Here is a 19,582-nt window from a genome sequence, read left to right on the forward strand (position 1 = left end):
CTATATAATATGAATTCATTATAGTTAGGTTGAATGAAAATCAAGTCTGAACTGTTTTATATTCTCCAAGAGTTAGAAAGATAAAGGAAATATTCTGAGACATAATTCGTACATCTTCGCTTCTTGTTATTTATTTGTTATGTATAGAAATTTCAAATCTTACATTTTGTCAAAAATCATCAATTGTGTGGACAGGAAAGAAAGATATAACATATCCTCCATCCAACATAATTTTGGCATTTTAAAAAAAAATTGTATTGAATCAAAATATAATGCAATTTAAATTATTTCCATTTCGATGGCTGTTTAGATCTTTGTGATGATCTTAGTTTTGTTAGCATTGTTCTGTAGGATGGGTCACAGGCGGTCATGTCTCATCGTTCTTTCTCCATAACGGTGAGTTTCGAAGGGACATTGTTGATGGTCTTAATAGATTACCATGGAAAGCATTGAAGCGGCTAATCCTACGCATACTGTCTGTACTTCTGCTTCTACAAATTGCATAGTATCAAACATCGTCATTCCAGATATTACCTCTCCGGCTTACAAGAGTACTTGACTAGCCTGCCTGACTGATCTTACAGTTCTCGACTCAGCAGGGAATCAATACAACCTCTGTATAAAACCTTAAGTGAGCGGTGCGAGTCTACAAAGAAGACTTTCCCGTGCGACTGCCTCTTGAACGTACGATGGCACGTTGCTCCGACCTGAGCTATGCAACAACCTAAAAAAACCGGTCCTAATTCCCGTCCGAGGCGATCTTGGTCAGTGTGCCGCATGGTGAATTTAGGCACTATTCGATGCACCAATCAATTGAACATAAGAATCTCCATTGTGATAATAGAGTTATTGCATTTGAAGAAAATATTTATTTTATATATAAACTGTGTAACATGCTTAGTTGATTCCTGAACTCCTTCCCCAAATGAAGAGGGAATGTGTTGTACATTATTATCAAGAAAATGTACATTAAGAGGGAATGTGTTTTTAAATAACCTGATAAAATTGGATTGGAATTCACCTGTCTTGATCTCACTTTGAAGTTTATGATATTCATTAGTTGAACTAATTTTTTTAGTCCTTTTATATTTTGACTTGCTTATGTTATGTGCTGCACTTTATAAGTTGTTTTCTTATAAACTATCTTGAAAAGCTTATAATAATACATAAAAGCTTATTTATTTGCATAAACTGTTTCGCATAAGTTCAAAAATAAGTCAATCCAAACGGGCGCTTAGTATAATATGATTTTTCTACTATCCGTCAGAGTAATATAGGCTGGATTTGCAGAAATTTATGAGTACTTGTACATCAGTACATCGGTTTATATACTTTGTTAAGATCAAATTGTAAAAAAAAGATGTATTTTAGTATTAAAAAAATCACTATATAACAGTTAGTGCCTGTTTTTTGTTTACAGACTTACAGTGACCTGGTGCCAAGAAATTGACTGAAAGCATAAACAATCTTTGAAACAATGAAGTTAATATTAATTATAAATTTAACATTAATTAAAAACTCCAAGAAATTGTAATTTTGAAGAGTATTCTGTCAATATGCTGATGAATGATGATAAATGATAATTACTTTTTTTTGGTAACGAAGGTTACCAGGCCGATGCGGCCGGCCGGTTAACGAGAACCGCAAGGTTGCAAAGTATAGAAAACTATTTTTCTAATATAATAGTAATTGACTAAATTTGATGTCCCCTCTTTCAACTTCATTCTATATTATATTGTGTATAAGTATAACATTTGCTACAAATTTCTCATATCATTTCTTGTTCATCACAAGCACTTTCTCAGTTAATCCATTCTCTGATTTTTCCAATTTCAACTTCTTCATGGCAAATCTTGGAGTTGGAACTACACAAAGAATACCAACTTCCTCAAAACCATCCCCAACAACTGACAAACATGAACCAAAAGAACAACATGAAAAATCATTTGCTGATTTCAAATTCTATTGTCCAATTAACATTCCCTTAACATCAGAAGCTGCAGCATCACGCATCATAAGAAACTTTGGGAATTTTGGACTATACTACACACTTTTGGTTTGGATCATACTCTTCATATACCTCATACCGGATCGAAAAGTGTCTTTGATTCTGTTGGTTAGCATGACTTATGTGACAACCCTTTATTGTTTAATACTAAGGTCATTTCCTAATTCAGTTGTGCTTCACAAAATCATGGATAAAAGGATTGTCTTGAGTTTGTTATTTATTGCAACTGCGGTTCAGATGATTTTGACTGATGCAGGCATTCAGTTTGCAATTACTTTGACCTCTAGTGTGCCTGTAGTTTTGCTTCATGCTGTTTTATGGATCGGTAGTTATGAATATGATGCCTATGAGACTCTGGAAGGTACCGGTAAAGAAGAATTGGCTCCTATTACTGGCGGACATAATGATATTGAAGCTCAGAACTCGGATGCGGTTTGAATGTTCCTGAGAAGTCCTTGTGTTACAAGTCTTTTAGTAAAATAAAAATTTAAGATGTTGTTTGATTTAAATTTTTATAGAATAAGTCCTTTTCCTTATCTTTTATAGAACTTTGCAAGGAAATAATGTACAATATGGCATAAACTTCATTATAGAAGGTTCGTGAGACATGGTGCTTCACTTTTATCGTTCAAATTGTCGAAACAAATAGACAGAGAGATATCTTGTTAGCACTCTACCAGATTTTGTTTTTAGAGTTTTTATTTATCATTCTCGAATTGTAAATTTTTGTGCTTTGTTGTTTTGGCACGTTGTCACTATTTGTGCACTATTTTGAAACTCCACTGTAATCTCATTTGATCATAACGGATTTCTTTAGTCTTGAGTGACGACCCCTGAATTTTAATCTCAAAATGAACATTGAAGGGTTTTTCATGTTAAAATATCGGCGTTTTCTTGTGCCTTTATTTTGTTCTATTTACTGTCATATATGTTGTTGATCCTCATATATTCTTACAAGTTTAGGGAATATTTCCATTGCATATTGATCTGTTAGTGTAATTGCGTGTTAATTCCCATTTGAAAAGTATAGTCCTTATAAAATCTGTTATGGAATGCTTGCCTTTCTCATTCATGTGAATAAAATATATATACATCAATGCTTAAGGTTTAATCAACTATAATATTTACGAAACAACATAATTACAAGAGACTAATTATATCAAAATATTCTATTCTATCATAAAATCATAGGTTTGTCAAAATCACGACCGCTATGTTTATGGAATATGTATGAATCTATTTTAAAAAAATCTATAAGAATTTATTTTAAAAAAATCTATAACAAACAGGGTCTATATTGCTCTCAAATTTGAAAATCATGAGAATGTATTTTGTACATATGTGGACTATTTTTATTTTTATACAAATACAATGGAATAAAAAGATATTAATACTAGTGGAAGTTTTGTATCACGGTGAGTATGTTAAAATTACGACGATCCACTATGGTGTTGCAGAAGCTTCAGAGTATAGCTTGTGAAAAATCACGGTGGATCCTCGTGATTCTGTCATACCGAGCGTGATACCAAACGAAACATAGGCCTAGAATGGTGTTAAAACAAACACCAAGTAGTAACTTTTATCTTTCATCTTCATTTGTGCGTTGCCAGCAAGCAAAAAGCACAAACATGACCAAAACAAAAAGGATCAAAACAAAACTAAGAACTCCTAAAGAAGCAAATAAGATACCATTAATTCTAAATGTACCCCATATGACATTAAACCCTGAAGCTGCAGCCACCAACACAGACAAACAATATAAAAGAGAAAGACAAAGCATTGCAATAATCGGAACCCGAAAATTCAAAGACCAAACTACCATCATTGTGTACAAAAAACTCACTGTGATCATTCCAGTCCAAATCATTGCTGGTAAGAATCCAGTAAATGCTTTCCCTAAACTTACTACAAGTATTTGTGAACTGTTTTTTGAACTTGATTGAGATAGATTTTCAAATGGATTTCCCAAAGCTGATAATAGTGCTGCTTGAATTCCATATAGCTTTATTGCCAATGCAGAACGATCTTCTTGTGGACAAATTATCTGTGCTGAACAGAACTGTATAAATCCTTTGCAAGAGGTGTGAAGTTTTTCTGTTAATCGTTGTTCTTGATTGCAATCTAATGTTTGAATCGTGTCTTTCACGTATATCACGTGGGAGGAGGAACGAGTAACACCATCACATTCCTTGTTTGCCTTTGTCTGTCCATTTTAAAAGATCAGCTCAATTACTCTAAGACCTTGTAGCTCATTTGAAGCTTATAGTGCAAGTGTTTATCATGATAAGCGCTTACATATAAACTTACATTACATAAGCTTTTTCTATAGCAAACTATAAAATAAAGTTAAATAATTTATTTTATATGTTATTAGCTATTTTCATAAGCTGGAAAAAGATTATAAAAAATGTCATAAGTTGTTTTCATAATTTCTCTCAAATTGTCTTGCAAAACGTATGCTAGTAGATAAGTTCAAATAAGTCAATTTTCCAACAGGTCCTATTTGTATTATGATAAGCACTATGTATAAGCTTACATAATTGCTTATCATTTTATATCGTTATAAGGATGACTTGATGGCTGAGGGTGGATGTGTTAGGGAGTGGAGATGAAGAGGTCGGAGGTTTGATTTCCACGATCAGCAAAAAACTAATGATACTAATTACTAACTACTAACGTTGGCTGTTTAAAAAAAATCTAGCAAAATATAAAATTAAATTGTTTTTGTAGATGTTATAAGCTATTTTCATAAGCTATCTTGGAGAACTTATGAATATAAGCTGAAACATGCCTATGAAAAATGTCATAAACTGTTTTTATAAATTCTCCCAAATACTTTCACAAAACTTTAGATAAACTCAAATAAGTCGATTCTATCAAGTCCTATCTCTGATTGCTTTCAACACTTTAAATTCGGGAGTGGATTGTCTCCGGTGTATTATTCACCGGATTTTCTCCAGTTTCAATCAAGACCATTCAATTTTCCTCTCTCTTCTTTTTATATTTTTTAATTATTTTATTGGAGGGTCAGAATCTCACTGGAGGGATACTCACTGGAGACAATCCACTCTACTTTAAATTCACATACAGATTTCATAGCAGTAAGCAAATCTAGATGACTACATAGTACTTACCCTGTCAATTTGGCTGGTTTTCTTTTTACGATTATTGATGTAGTAGTAGTTGTTGTTGTTGTTAATGTTGCTGCTAGATTTTTGTATTGACATATGAGGTTCTTGTTTTCCCTTTTCATCATGAACCAAAGAATCACTCTCATCCCCACTATGTGTGATCCACTCTTCGTTCTCATCATTGACATAGGCCTTATTGTAAGTCAATGCTTTCTCAGGCTGCAGAGGCAAAATAATATGAATATGTAAACAAAATAGTACTACTTTATGAAAGATTAATTAGTAATAAACACGGAAGAGCCACACAAAAAAATAAATAAATACCTGTGTAGCATTTGCCAAGAAAGCAATAGTTCTCAATAGCTCCTTATTTGTGTATAGCTGTTAATGTGATCAACACGAAAGACATGTATGTATGTTAGAGAAAGAAATAAGAGAGGAAGAAATTAACATGATCTTGCCTCAGTTTGCTTTCCAGGAATTCTAGCTGCGGCTGATCCTCGACGCAATTTTCTCTTTACGACTTGATTTGGTTGTCTAGCCTTTGTTAAGAAGGTTAGAGAAATAAAATTCAATACAGCTTCTAACAGTTACAAAATAAGTATCAATTGAGAAGATTCTACTGTGAGAAAAAGCAAGGGGAATAACTTAGTACTTACAGGCTTTCTTGGAAGAAATTGCTTATTGTTTACATTGTTCTCTATGTCTTGTTCTAAAGCTGAAATATAATCCATGATCAAATTAGAGGATCTAATTAAGATGAAATTAAGAGTGTATAGTATATTACTTCACGCTAACCAATTTAAGTAGGTGTTCTATGAAGAAATTGTGTAGAAATTTCAGACACCGCGTTTGTCAAAATCATCAATTGACCATGTGAAAGTTTTATTTTTTTTTAAGTTGTTAAGGGTCACTTTTGGTAGATTATCATTCAAAAAAAAATTTTGTTTCATAACAACGGATTATCACTCAAATCTACTATTGATATTATTATGCTCAACAAAGACCTAGATGATTCCGATGGTGGGATTTGGAATGGTTACGGTAGTGATAAGCTTCAAGTACAGTGTTTCACGATGGGGAAGGTACATGCAACTGCAAGACACGTTAACACTTGGCGCTCAAGTATCTGATCAAGGAGGAGTAAAAGTGAAAATTTATTGAATTGTGTACCTTGGCGCCAAAGTTTGTCTTCATATAGGGGGAGACAATTTATTGAATTGTGTACCTTGGCGCCAAAGTTTGTCTTCATATAAGAGGAGACAATTATAACTATTTATGTCAGCCGACAACAACTATCATTTAAAGGCGATGATGGCCGTTGAGATGAGTCTAACAGCTCCATGAGAGTGTAAAGAATCGTATCCGCTGCAGGAGGTGTACAATAGTTATTGTGTCTGTTATTATTGGCTTGCATGAGAAGCCACCATGAAGTAATTGTTTTAGCTTAATCCTGGAGCGCTTAGACCACATATATTAAATCTTAACCCAGTCCAAAAAAGATACATATACCAATCACACAATTTATTCTGACGCATTCAAATAAAGGATTTGTTTTTTACAAAATACTATTGTTTATAATCTTTAGATTTTTAAAGTAAAAATATCATTTTAGTTTATAAAAAAGAATTATTTTAAAAGTTTATAATTATTATAAAAAAAAAGCTTATAAAAAATACTTGATAATCTATCTATCTATATTAATTAATTAACTGGGTATTTTGCATAGAATTGGGTTGGGCTTATAAAAAACCGTGGTAGGTTGGGCCTATTGTTTAACCTAAAACCACTACCCATACCCATACCCAGCTCTCTCTCTATCTCTTTTTGTTAAACCTTCCTTCCTTCATTCTTCTCTTTCATTTTCATTTTACCAGCGGCGTCCTCTGTTCACTCTGTTTCTACTCTGAAGAACGAACCATGGCGTACGCGAAACCCACGAAACCCGGTTTGGAGGAATCACAAGAACAGATCCACAAAATTAGGATCACCCTTTCCTCCAAGCACGTCAAAAATCTCGAAAAGGGTACTTTTTTTTCATCGTTCTTCTTCTTCACTATGTTTTTGTTTCTCTCAATACTATGCTGATGTTTGGTTTTTCACTTGTTGTTTTTAGTTTGTGCTGATTTGGTTCGTGGTGCTAAGGATAAGCATCTTAGAGTGAAGGGACCAGTTAGGATTCCAACTAAGGTTCTTAATATCACTACTAGGAAGACCCCTTGTGGTGAAGGTATTCCATTTCATTTCATATATCTTTTGTAATTTGATTTTGGTTTTTTTTTTCTCATTAATTTATAGAGATTTCATGATGATTTTGATGAAAGGTAGTCATTGGCTAAATTATTGAAAGAGTTTTGTTTTTTTGGGTCTAGTAGCATGTGGCCTAGATAAAATGTGAAGAAGTGTGTAATCTTAGGTTCGAACCCGGGTCACTGCATTTTAGTGTCCCTCCAACTACCAACTAAGTTGTACTTACTTACGGTTGAATTGGATTAGTTTTATAACATCAGAACAAAATTTATTTATTTATTTATTTTTTTTTTTTGGTACATAGAACAAAATTTATATTAGTGATACATTTTACTAATTTATGATACCCAAATGGCTAACAAATTAAGTAAATGTATACCCAAATGAGTGCTGAACCTAATTTGCTAAAGATGCTAAATTGAATTGTAATTTATTACAACATGTCTGTGAATTTTGATATCAGTTGTCAGTTGTAATCTTGGTCTCTTGGTTTGTTTGATGAGAATGTTTGTTCTATAACATGTGTTCTATGTTTTGGATGTCTGTTATCCTGTAACTTTTGTTGCATAAGTGTAAGAATAAAAAATTGGTTCCTTTTTTCAAACTTTGTTTTAATGACAGCAAATTTTCTAAATCACTTTTAACTTATGTATGTGATTACTTAAATCAGAATGTTCATCACCAAATTATGAACAACTCAGTATGGGTTGTGACATTCATTAATCTTGAAATGTTGTGTTGTTATTTATCTCATGATTGATTCTCTTCTATGGATATATGTTGCATGGTTTTCTCTTTTGCATTTTGTTATTATGCAATTGATTTTATTCGTGCGCATGTGTAATGTATTCGTGTAGGCCAAACCTTGTTGCTGATTGCTTAAATTTGTTATTTTCTGTTTTTATTCAGTCATGGCCTCGTAATTTTACTTCTCTGGAAGTGCAATATATTTCTTATGTAGTAATAGTGTTTTGTTCATGACATTTTTTGTTTCAAGTGTATGATTCTCTGAATTTTCTTACTTAATGATACTTTGTCTTGTGTTCATGACATTACTTTTTGTTTCAGGTACCAACACCTGGGACAGATTTGAACTTCGGGTGCACAAGAGAGTCATTGACCTCTACAGTTCCCCGGATGTTGTTAAGCAGATTACCTCTATCACCATTGAACCTGGTGTCGAGGTTGAGGTGACCATTGCAGATGCCTGATTGTGATCCCAAATTTAACTCGTTATGTGTACTATTTCTTTTTTGCCGCCTGTATTTTGATAGTATTGGTATCGGGACAAAGTTGGCTTGTTTTCTTTTCTTTTATGGTTCTGAACATTAATGAGTACCTTGAGAAAACGTCATGCTTAATATGTTTTAGATTATTGTTGAATTATTTATTTTGATACTATATCAAAACATATTATTTTTTGTGCTCAGCTTAATACTAACCATTTGTATAATGTTTGGTTTTTATAATTGAAGTTTGAACAATAACACATGATTTTATAAAACCATATGATTTTGCTGATCTAAAAAAAATAAAAAAAGAATAAAGATTGTTTTCTATGAAGGTTTTGCTCATTGTTCTTACAATTTCCAAAGTGTTCACTTGGGTTTCAATGTAAAATTTTCTGCCTCAATTCTATTTTGAAACTCGTTATGTTTTCTTTTGCAAAGTTTCCAAATAAAGTTCACCCTAAATTTTACCAAAAATTGAAAACTAACTGGGAATAACAGGTTGAGGGTTATTTGAAGTACTATATTGTTTTATACACAGCGTACATATTCATTCATCACAGTTTTTTCGTAGATGTTGGTTGCGCATGGAACAAAGTTGCCACAAACACCCAGCTCATGCTAACGATGGAGAGCGGAGAAGACGATGACTTTTTTACTAGGAATTTGAATTCATAATAAATAAAATTTAAATTACCATAATTGCCCCCAAAGTTTTGCCTGTTTTAAGAAATGGAAAGTGGAGTATTTTGTCCAACTAAAAAGGTGTATGTTACTAAAATACACCTAATTTTCAAGTGGGTTTTTATTAGCATATGATCTTCGGTCACAAACATTTCTTCTTGACTAACTTTTATAAACCCTAAAAAAAAACTCCATTTTGCATGAAATTTGTGTTTCCAACACACAATCAATGATCTAAAGACATTGCAAAGGTAATGTAATTATCTAAAACTTCCCTCATTCAATTTTGTTTTGATTTTGTTGAAATCATGTCATTTGTATTGTACACTGGTTCATTGCGCTACTTAAATAACAGATTAATTCTGCTACGCAAGTAACGGATCACTTTGTTATTGAAACTGAAAATTGAATGCGTTTTTTACTTGAATTGTTTTAGTTATTAACCAATCACTTCTATGGTTAATGTGAAGCCTTCTAAGATTGATGATAAGGGCTATAGACAATTGACCAACAAACAGATGGTTGTGCAAGTAGTACGTGCAGAAGTATAGTATATACTACTACTAGTATACGTAAGTGCTGAAACTATATTAACGGACTTGACAACAAAAAAGAAGTAACGGCAGTGGCAGTGGCATTGGGCAAATCTCTACAAATATTTATACTACTAGAAATATTTTAGATTTTCTTTAGTTACCACTTTAGATAAAGTAGTAATATTTTTCTTGCTTAAATGATTCCTTTCGTACTCAAGAATGGTGATTTCTTCGTTTGTGAAGTAGGGATGGCAATGGGCGCCCATGGGTGTGGGTTTGACACTTACCAAACTCACACCTGAAATCATCACCCAAACCCAAACTCAAACCCAAAGACTGTTCGGGTGGCAAAACAACACCCACGTCCACACCCATTGAGTTCGGATTTTTTCCACCCAAACCCAAACCCACAACACATTTAAAAATAATTTGCAAATTTAAGAAATTAAATTCCAACATAAACTTTGAATTAAATTACAACTAAAATTAAGGTCTTCCAAAGAAATTCAAACATAGACTTTCAAGAAATTACAACATATACTTTCAAGAAATTAAATTACAACTAAAATTTAAGGTCTTCCAAGGAAATTGAGGGAGACTATGGGGGTAATTATGTAATTATAAAATATTTCGGGTGGGTGTATGGGTTTCGGGTGTGGGTTTGACTGATACCAAACTCACACCCATATTATCGGGTGTCACCCGAACACAAACCAAAACCCAGTCAAATCAGGTTTCGCCCGTTGACTTGTGTTTGGATTCGGGTGGGTCTCTCGGGTTTGAGTTTTTTTGCCATCCCTTGTGAGTTTTTTAGTGGGATCTTCACTGTTGTACATTAATATTTCGTTTTCCATTTTACTACATTAATATCTCAATGTAGTAATAATTTTGAATCAATATTTTTAACAATTAACACTAATTTATTTTAATACAAATTTATTAAGTGAGATTCATAAAATTAAGGTAAATTCAATGAGAGTTTGTATAAAATTAAGATATTACGTTCAATTTAATATTGAGTAATTTTTTTTAGGTGGAATAATTTTTTATATGCAGCCAAACTTAAAATTATTGAGATTTTTTTTTTCACTAAAATTCAGAGGGAGTACTTAAATAGCTACCTCCCTTTAATAGTTAACCAGACCACTTTGTTTTTTTTTTTTTCATATGTAACGGAAGTACTTAAATAGGATTAAAATCCTCTCAACTAAAAAAGTAAGTTGGAGAAAATAATGTGTTAGATCTAGAATTTTAACATATGAAATGAGAGATTTATTTATTTATTTTTGACAAATGAAATGAGAGAATTTTTTAATTTGATGAAAATGAAGAAAAGTTGGTTAATCGGAGGTCTGGCGCGTTAGGGCACCCTGCACCCCTCAGGGCCGCCCCTGTTTCTTGTTAATTTTCTTGTTAAATGATTCCCTTCATGCAAACTTCCTATCTCTTAGTCCATCCACAATGGTCTCAACACTCAACACCACCTTTTTCACTCCACATCATCTTCTCTTTCTTTCACCTACTCATTCAACTTTTACCCTCTCCAATAGTTTTTTCATTCAACACTCTACCCCACCACTTTTTATTTCATATTCTTATTTAAATTTAAATTTTTGTTTTTATGATTACATAAAATTACAATTATCGATTAAAATTAAATTAAAATAATTAACACTTAACGATTTATTTTTTAGTTTTTTGTAATAAAAACAAAATTTATTTAAATAATTCATACGATACAAATCATCTTAACTTAAAATTTGGTGCAAAAACCAAAATTAGGTATGTTTTGAGGATGTTGGTTGGAAAATTGATTTGGATTTTGAAAATTGTTGGGATTTTGGTAATTGTTGGGATTTTGATAATTGTTGGGATAATTAGAAGAATTTTGGCTGTTGAAATGGTTATTGGAATCAATTTCACCAAAAAAAAACTAATACTTCAAGATTAACACTAATAGAAAGATAATAATAAGATTAATATAGTGAAAAAATCAATTTTTTTTCTGTGTCCAAATCAAATAAACCAAGTATCTATTTATAGACAAAAAAAATCATGAATTTTGGTAAAAAAAATAAAAAATTAATTTGCAATGAAATAATTGAGTTCAAAGTATTAAATGGATAAAAATCCATCCAGCCAATAGCAGCCAGCCACGTGGCTGGATCTTATCAACTTTCTACTCTCTCCGCGTGTGAAAGGAACCCACTCTCCCCCCCCCCCCCCCCCCCCCCCCCCCCCGCGCGTGGTGTACACGCGCCTGCTGCAAGCCAAAGAAAGGCTGCCGCGTGTCCCTGCGTGTCAGTCTCAACTGTGTTGAAGATTTTCATCTTCTCTCACATCCAACTCATCTTCAACACTTCATTCAACATCCCATTGGACTGGATTTGGGTGTTGAAGCCCACTTTCAACACTACCATTGTAACTAGCTGTAAGTTTATTTTTCCAAACTTATTTTCTTAGGTGCGTTTATTCGTAAAACAACAAGGACCGAACATAATACTATATGACAGAATAAGACAATACATGGCATGACAAAATTATACTAGAGAGAGATATGATGATAATATTTTTATATTCGAAAATAAAATAGTGTCTTCGTATTTTTTATAGTTGTACCATGGACAAAAAGTTGTCATGTGGTTCAATGAGGAACAAAAATTCTTGTTTTTGTCCTATCCCTTGCTACCTAATTTGTTCAGTACCATAATCAGTTTAAAATCAAACAGGTTCAACAAAATTGATATGTGTATATATCATACATAAAAAAAAATATATAGCACCGCTATTTAGTAAAAAAAAAATATCACACAAAAAATAGAAGAATTCATAAAAACAAGAAATTTGATTAATTAAAAATTGACTAACTATACATTGAAATATATTAGTTATAATTTTTATAACTAAATTCTGGAAAATATTTACATGCATTGTTTTGGGTGTAATTTTTGTTGTTCCATTCACAAAAAAGTGGTTTTTTGTGTTTTTTAATTTTGAAAAAAATAAAAGAAAACTGTTTTTTAATTTAAAAAATAACATTTTTGTAAGTAGAACAGCAAAAATTGCATCTAAAATAATGCACGTAAGTTTTGTCCTTAAATTACTATTAGCATTTTATAATTATTATTATCATAAACGTAAAGTGGAAAATTGTTAATTATAAGTTTGTTAATTATAAGTGGCGTAATTAAGTAATTGCATTTAAGGGAGATCTCTTGCTCGAGTACTAGACTTGAAATAGGAGATTATGGTTCATCACTCAACTTCGATTAGGTGGAGTTTCAAAAACTGCCGCTAAACACACTGCAGAGGTTGGAAATCCCCGCTAAATAGAATCCAAACCACCGAGAAAATGCATGTTTTCTTGTAGTGACGGAAAAAAATTTAACATTCATCAAAATTAACAATGATAAAGGAACTTTTTAAATTTTAAATTAATTGGCAGCAAATGACATTACTTTAAATAAACAAACAACAACATAAAATTTCCTCACAAATTTAAATACTCAAAACAAAATTAAACATAACATAACAAAATTACATAAATCATATAAATATGAGTAGTTAGTTACTATCATGCTAATTTCATTCCAATACTTACACATTGGACAAAAAAGTGGAATAGCAATTCATCTTGGCGATTCAATATTGGACATGAGAATCCAATGGCACCCGAAATAAAAGTTCTTATTAAAAGAAGAGATTCATTTTTCACTTGGCTAGTCTCTTCCATTATCACTTGCATTTTGGAAGTGGTGATCCACACAAACACTTGTTGTGATAGAAAGAAAATACGTCAAACCTTGTGTGCAAATATCCACCTTGAGGTATTTGACCACACAACAAATTATAACTCAAATTAAACTCTCGAAAATCTTCCACTTTGGTTACTATTGCTGGAATCTTTCCATAAATATTATTATGATTTAGATTCAATATTGCCAAACTCTTTTTTGGAAAATCCACTTTCGAAAAATCAAACGACAACAAGTTTCTCGAAAGGTCAAGATACACCAACCTTTTCTTGCTTCCGAAAAGTATCGAAGCATCACCGACAAGCCTGTTTCTAGATAAGTCTAACCTCTCTGGATCTAATTGGCCAAATGAAGTCGGAATGGGCCCAGAAAGCTTATTGCTATATAGATAGATCTCTGGGCTGGGTTTCTTGAACGATCCGAATGAGTCTGGAATCGGGCCAGTGAGCTTATTATCTCCCAAGTGTAAGAGTTTAATGTTAGGCAAATGGGAAAGTGAGCTTGGTATTTGGCCCGTGAGCTTGTTGGAGGAAAGGTCAACAGTCTCGAGGTTTTTTAGTTGGCTCAAGAAAGATGGTATTGGGCCATACACATTGGTCTTAGTAATTGTAAGATACTTGAGATTTTTGAGCTTGGCAAAAGTGGATGGGATTGGACCTATGATTTTGGGAAAGTTTTGGAACTCGAAACGCTCAAGAAAAGGAAGGTCGCCAATAGAAGGGGGTATATGGCCTATGGCTCTGGTGTCTGGGACGTCAGGGGCTTGGAAAACAAGCCACATGACACGGTTGGTCGTGCCGAGGCAATCGATCCAATCCCAGTGACAACAATCTGTGTGTGGGTTCCATGAGGCTAGAAGGGAAGAGTTGTTGAGCTCCTTCTTTATTTGGAGCAACACTTTCTTATCTTGTGGGTTGCATTTTTGAGATATTGCAACTGAAGAGAGTAAGAGTATCGAGAGGAAGCACAAAACAATAGTATTAGATACACTAAACATGGTTGCTATTCAACGTTAAATGTTTACTTATTTGTAAGTTGATGGGAGAGTATTGATGTCTATTTATACAATATTGTAGTAATGAGTTAAGAGATTGATAAGTTGGTGGAAGAAAAGTATTGATATTTATTTATTTATTTATTTATAAATGTAACGATGAAAAACATGGTACTAGTATAATTCGAAAAAATAAAATAAATGGTAGTATGGGCATACTACCACATGCTAACGTCTAACGACAGCAGGTAGATCTCTATCCAATTTATATATTTTTTTAAGGAGAAGATCTTTTCTATATTGATATTTGAGATGTTTTTTTAATGAGAACAAATTACTTGTAAAGTAAAAATTAATTAAAAATTAGTTGTAGAAATTATATACAAAATTTATTTATATGAATTGTTTTCATTATTTATTGGATAAATAACTTCAAATTATTAAAAAGTAGTGTATGAAATTGTGTTGGGTTACTTGGGAAAGAATTTGTCAACCAAAAAATAAAGGAGGGTTGGGAATTAAAAATCTAGAGTTGTTTAATTCTTCGTTTTTATGTAAATGGAAGTGGAGATGCTTGAATGAGACATTAACACCTTGGAATGAACTTTTGAATTTTCGTTATGGTTCTTTCGCCGCTAATTTTCTTTGTGGGGATGGGGTGGTAGAATTAAAAAATTCTTCACTTTGGTGGCATGACATTTCGAGGATCGGAAATACATCGGAAGAGGATTGGTTTAAAATTAATGTTAGTAACATTATGGGAAAATAGTTGGATTTTGGAATGAAAAATGGTTTGGTTCGGAACCACTTCGCGAGTTATTTCCATCATTGTTTTCTCTTTCAACTCAGCAAGATGCAAGCACCGCGAACATGGGATATTGGGAAAATAATAACTGGACGTAGCAGCTATCTTGGACAGCAATGCTGCCTGCAGAAGGTGTTGTAGCAGCGGCCGAGTTGCAACAATTGTTGGCAGAGATTACATTGCGCAGGGGGCTGCCGGATAGACGTAAATGGATCGCACACCCAGCTGGTTTTTTTCCGGTTCATTCTTGCTATAATTATCTACAGAATATGTTTGATTCGAAGCTTATCGTAAACACGGAAAGGGCGTTGAAACATCTTTGGTTGAATGATGTTCCGTCGAAAATTAATATCTTTGGTTGGAGATTATTGCTTGAAAAACTGCCAACTAGAAATGCGTTATATGGTAAAGGAATTCTTACAAATCCTCATGAAAGGTGTTGTGTTCTGTGTTTTATGGAGGAAGAAGATATTCAACATGTCTTTTTTCAATGTCCGTTTTGGGTAGAAATTTGGAATGGTATTTATAGGTGGTTGGTATCAACTTCATACAATTTGAAGCAGAATGGTATCATTTTAATATGTTTGGTTCAATAGCAAAAGGAAAACATAGAACTAAGTTCAGTCACCTTATTTGGCTTGCGACAACGTGGTGTATTTGGAGAATGCGCAACAACATTGTATTTAGATGAGGTTTTGCAAATGTGTCTTCCTTGGTGGACCAAATTGTTTACATTTCTTGGTTTTGATTTATAGACAGGATAAGGGGTAATATTAATGTATCTTTTTCTGAATGGTGTAATGACCCTTTAGTTTGTTACCAAAACATCTAAGGAGATTATTATCGAATCGTAAGGGTTGAGTACATCTTGTACTCCTTATAATTTATATATATTTTGCTTATAAAAAAAAAAAAAATAGTGTATGTTTCATCTAATAAGAATGTGCATTATTTAGTCATTTCTTTTTCTTCCCATGATTAGAATGCGTTAAATAATATATAGTATAAAAAAGACGGATTCAACTTGTTGCTTCTTTATAAAAATGAAATAAAGGCTAAATTACTCTCTCTTATTAATAAAGGCCACAAAAGTATAAAGATATATAACATCTAAGACATTTTAATTAAATTGGCATCCTAATAAACCACCTAAAAAAACTCCTAGTGAAATATAATGGTCTTTTTTATTAATTTTTAACCACAAATGTATAACAATGAAGATGAAAAGATTTGATTAATGGTCTCTTTCAAGAATATTTATATTTATAGAATGAAGTTTTTTTCATTGATATTTATAGAATTTAATGAGAAACATGGGACTAGCATAGTACTGTATCATAGTATGGTACTACGTGTGCTTAAGTAAAGTAGCGGGCACGCCAGGCAGCAGATCTCTGTCCAATTTTTATGTTTATTTTAATGGAACTAATATTATTATAGATAAAGTATTAATATTTTTCTTGCTAAATGATTCCTTTTATGCACACTTTCCTATCTCTTAGCTGTATATATGCACTAGTTACTTAGTTATAATTTTCTGAAAAGTATTCAGGATTTTAAATTTCGATTTTATATGTATAATATAATATTTCTAACAACAAAGTAAAATATGTATATTTTAAGGCGAGCACTTCCGTGCAGCAGAAATTTGCGCTGCACCGGTGCAGTATGCACGAAGCCAATAGGCGGATGCCACGCCTGCAAATTCGTTACGAAATGGTTGCCTGGCACGAAAATTTTAAAAACTGAGTTAATCACCACGTGATGCGTCTGTTTACATAAATACCCTTGTATTGATATGTCTGTTTACATAAATACCCTTTTATTAATATTTCAAAATCCTGATTAGCAACTTAATTGTTTTTCTTTAATTGGTACAAGATTAGTAGCTTTAAATTATAAGCGCACCTATATTACCAAAGGAGATCACTGTTTATCGTTTACCAAAGGAGATCACTGTTCATCACTTCTCATTATCTTCGTCTGATCCCCAAGTATAAGTCTCTTATCTTTGTTGCTGCTGTTGCAGATCTTCGTCGATGTAAGGATGACAGTCTCTTATCTTTATTGCTGCTGTTGCATCTAATTATTGGCGCCCTAATTATTTAGTCTAGGATTTCATGACTTAATTTTTGTTTCTGCTGTTATTTTGATTTCTGCTGTTATTTTGATTTATGTTGATTAATGTGTTGATTTCATGTTAGTGGAAATTATCATAATGTCATTTGTATGAGTTGCAAATGGAATAACAAAAATACTCATGTGTATTAGTTGATTAGTGTGCTGAATTATGCAACAATAGAATGGTTTATCATATTACTACTCTTATCATTTAGCGTGTTAGTGTCAATTACCACCTCCACAATACCACCAACTCTTATCATTTCATGAATTGTAATTTTTGTAGTTTACTTAGAGAGATGTCTGCGGATGGTTTGTCGGGTTTCGATGTCGAAGTAAACATGAAAGACTTGACAGCAGAAGAAATACAAAATATGGAATTTGAATCTATAGAAAAAGCAGAGGAATTTTATGTAGAATATGCAAGGTGTCTTGGGTTTTCCGCTAGAAAAGATGTAAGGCGAGTCACCGCTGAAGGTGTTGTACATACACGTCAGATGGTTTGTTCTAGGCAGGGTGAGAGAGCTAAAAAAAATATTGAGCGCACTGAACGTTCGAGACAACCCAGGGGATTGTCACGAACATCTTGTGTAGCTATGATTCGATTTCACCTTAATAACAGTAGTGGTACTTATGGTGTTGTCTGCTTTATGCCCGTTCACAACCATCCTTTAACTCCATCCACACATGTTCACCTGATCCCCAAGTATCGTGGATTGAATGAAGCCGATAAGAATTTCGTAGATGGGTTGCATTCGTACGGGGTTAGATCTTGTCATATTCTGGGATATTTGATGGGTCAAAAAGGTGGTCATGCAGGGCTTGGTTTTTGCAAAAAAGACCTTTATAACTACATCACCAGGAGTGGGAAGGCAAAAATGGAGGATGTTGGCGACGCGTATTCTGCTTTGTGTGATATCCAGACAAGAACAGAAAATGACCACCTTTTTTATTGTAAGTTTACACTCGATGATATGGGGCATCTAAATAATTTGTTTTGGTGCGACGGAGCTAGTCGCGTTGACTACAGCTGTTTCGGGGAAGTGATTGCCTTCGATGCGACTTATAAGAAGAACAAATACGACAGGCCACTCGTTGTTTTTTGTGGTTACAATCACCACAAGGAAACTACAGTTTTTTCCTGTGCCTTAATTGTCAACGAAAAAACTGAGACATACAAGTGGTTGTTAGAGACATTCTTAGATGCGATGTATCAAAAGCATCCGCTTCGGGTGGTGACTGATGGAGACAATGCTATGAGAGAAGCAATTAAATGTGTATTTCCGAATGCAAGTCACCGCCTTTGTTCTTGGCATATCCACCAGAATGCACTTGAAAATGTGAAGAATAAAATTTTTTGCCAAGAGTTCTCTTCGTTGGTTTATTCTACTTGTAGCCCTGCGAGGTTTGAAAGTGAGTGGCAGAGGATTATAGATGAGCATGGTCTATCAGGGAATCCGTGGACTCGAAAGGTTTATGAGACAAGGAAAAGTTGGGCAGCTGCGTTTATGCGGTCGGATATGTTCTATGGAATGAGAACGACTTCAATGTGTGAAGGTCTAAATTCATTTGTTAAAAATTTTGTGCAGAAAAGAAGCACTCTAGTTGATTTTGTAAGGGATTTTCATAGAGCTTTAGCAGAGTACAGAAACCAGGAAATGACGTCTGATTTTGTTTCAACTTACTATAAACCTGTGATGTTAACACATATGCCAGGTCTTGAGCAAAAAGTTTCTGAGATCTTCACCAGAGCCATGTTTATGAAGGTTAGAGAACAGATAACAAATTCAGCCTCGCTGGTTATTGGTGAACAAGTTTCGTTGGGGAATACAGTGGTGATTAAAATGGATAGATTTGGCGTTCCCGGTTCAACGGTGACAGTTTGCATTGATTTGGTTGGTCCCATTTTTAAATGTGAATGCCAACACTTTGAGCGCAGTGGGATTCCATGTTGTCACGTCTTTTGTGCCATCAAGCAGAGACACATGGATTACCTCCCGGACAACCTGGTTTGCAAAAGGTGGACTAAAATGGCGAAAAATAATGTCTTGACGTGTACGGTGGATAAA

At 33.3% G+C, this 19,582-nt stretch overlaps 4 protein-coding genes across 4 annotated transcripts; 2 read left to right on the forward strand and 2 right to left on the reverse strand.

Annotated features, from left to right (window-relative positions):
- Window positions 1–1,766: 1,766 nt before the first annotated feature.
- LOC123888396 (PRA1 family protein F1-like) lies at window positions 1,767–2,910 on the forward strand. The gene is made up of 2 exons (XM_045937449.1): window positions 1,767–2,477; window positions 2,541–2,910. The coding sequence occupies exon 1, from the start codon at window positions 1,844–1,846 to the stop codon at window positions 2,444–2,446; it is 603 nt and encodes a 200-aa protein (XP_045793405.1). The 5' UTR covers window positions 1,767–1,843; the 3' UTR covers window positions 2,447–2,477; window positions 2,541–2,910.
- A 414-nt stretch (window positions 2,911–3,324) lies between these two features.
- Window positions 3,325–5,915, reverse strand: LOC123888397. Its single transcript, XM_045937451.1, has 5 exons — window positions 5,799–5,915; window positions 5,601–5,681; window positions 5,464–5,520; window positions 5,143–5,358; window positions 3,325–4,211 (listed from the first exon to the last, which is right to left on the reverse strand). Exons 1-5 carry the CDS (start codon window positions 5,871–5,873, stop codon window positions 3,588–3,590), a joined length of 1,053 nt encoding a protein of 350 aa, XP_045793407.1. The 5' UTR covers window positions 5,874–5,915; the 3' UTR covers window positions 3,325–3,587.
- A 1,067-nt stretch (window positions 5,916–6,982) lies between these two features.
- On the forward strand, window positions 6,983–8,818 carry LOC123893074 (40S ribosomal protein S20-2-like). Its single transcript, XM_045942995.1, has 3 exons — window positions 6,983–7,165; window positions 7,256–7,369; window positions 8,458–8,818. Exons 1-3 carry the CDS (start codon window positions 7,060–7,062, stop codon window positions 8,598–8,600), a joined length of 363 nt encoding a protein of 120 aa, XP_045798951.1. The 5' UTR covers window positions 6,983–7,059; the 3' UTR covers window positions 8,601–8,818.
- Window positions 8,819–13,244: 4,426 nt separating this feature from the next.
- Window positions 13,245–14,639, reverse strand: LOC123890522 (polygalacturonase inhibitor-like). Its single transcript, XM_045940147.1, has one exon. The coding sequence runs from the start codon at window positions 14,588–14,590 to the stop codon at window positions 13,574–13,576; it is 1,017 nt and encodes a 338-aa protein (XP_045796103.1). The 5' UTR covers window positions 14,591–14,639; the 3' UTR covers window positions 13,245–13,573.
- Window positions 14,640–19,582: the final 4,943 nt, after the last annotated feature.

The sequence above is a fragment of the Trifolium pratense genome, linkage group LG6, assembly GCF_020283565.1.
Source record: "Trifolium pratense cultivar HEN17-A07 linkage group LG6, ARS_RC_1.1, whole genome shotgun sequence".
In the NCBI taxonomy this organism is placed as follows: domain Eukaryota; kingdom Viridiplantae; phylum Streptophyta; class Magnoliopsida; order Fabales; family Fabaceae; genus Trifolium; species Trifolium pratense.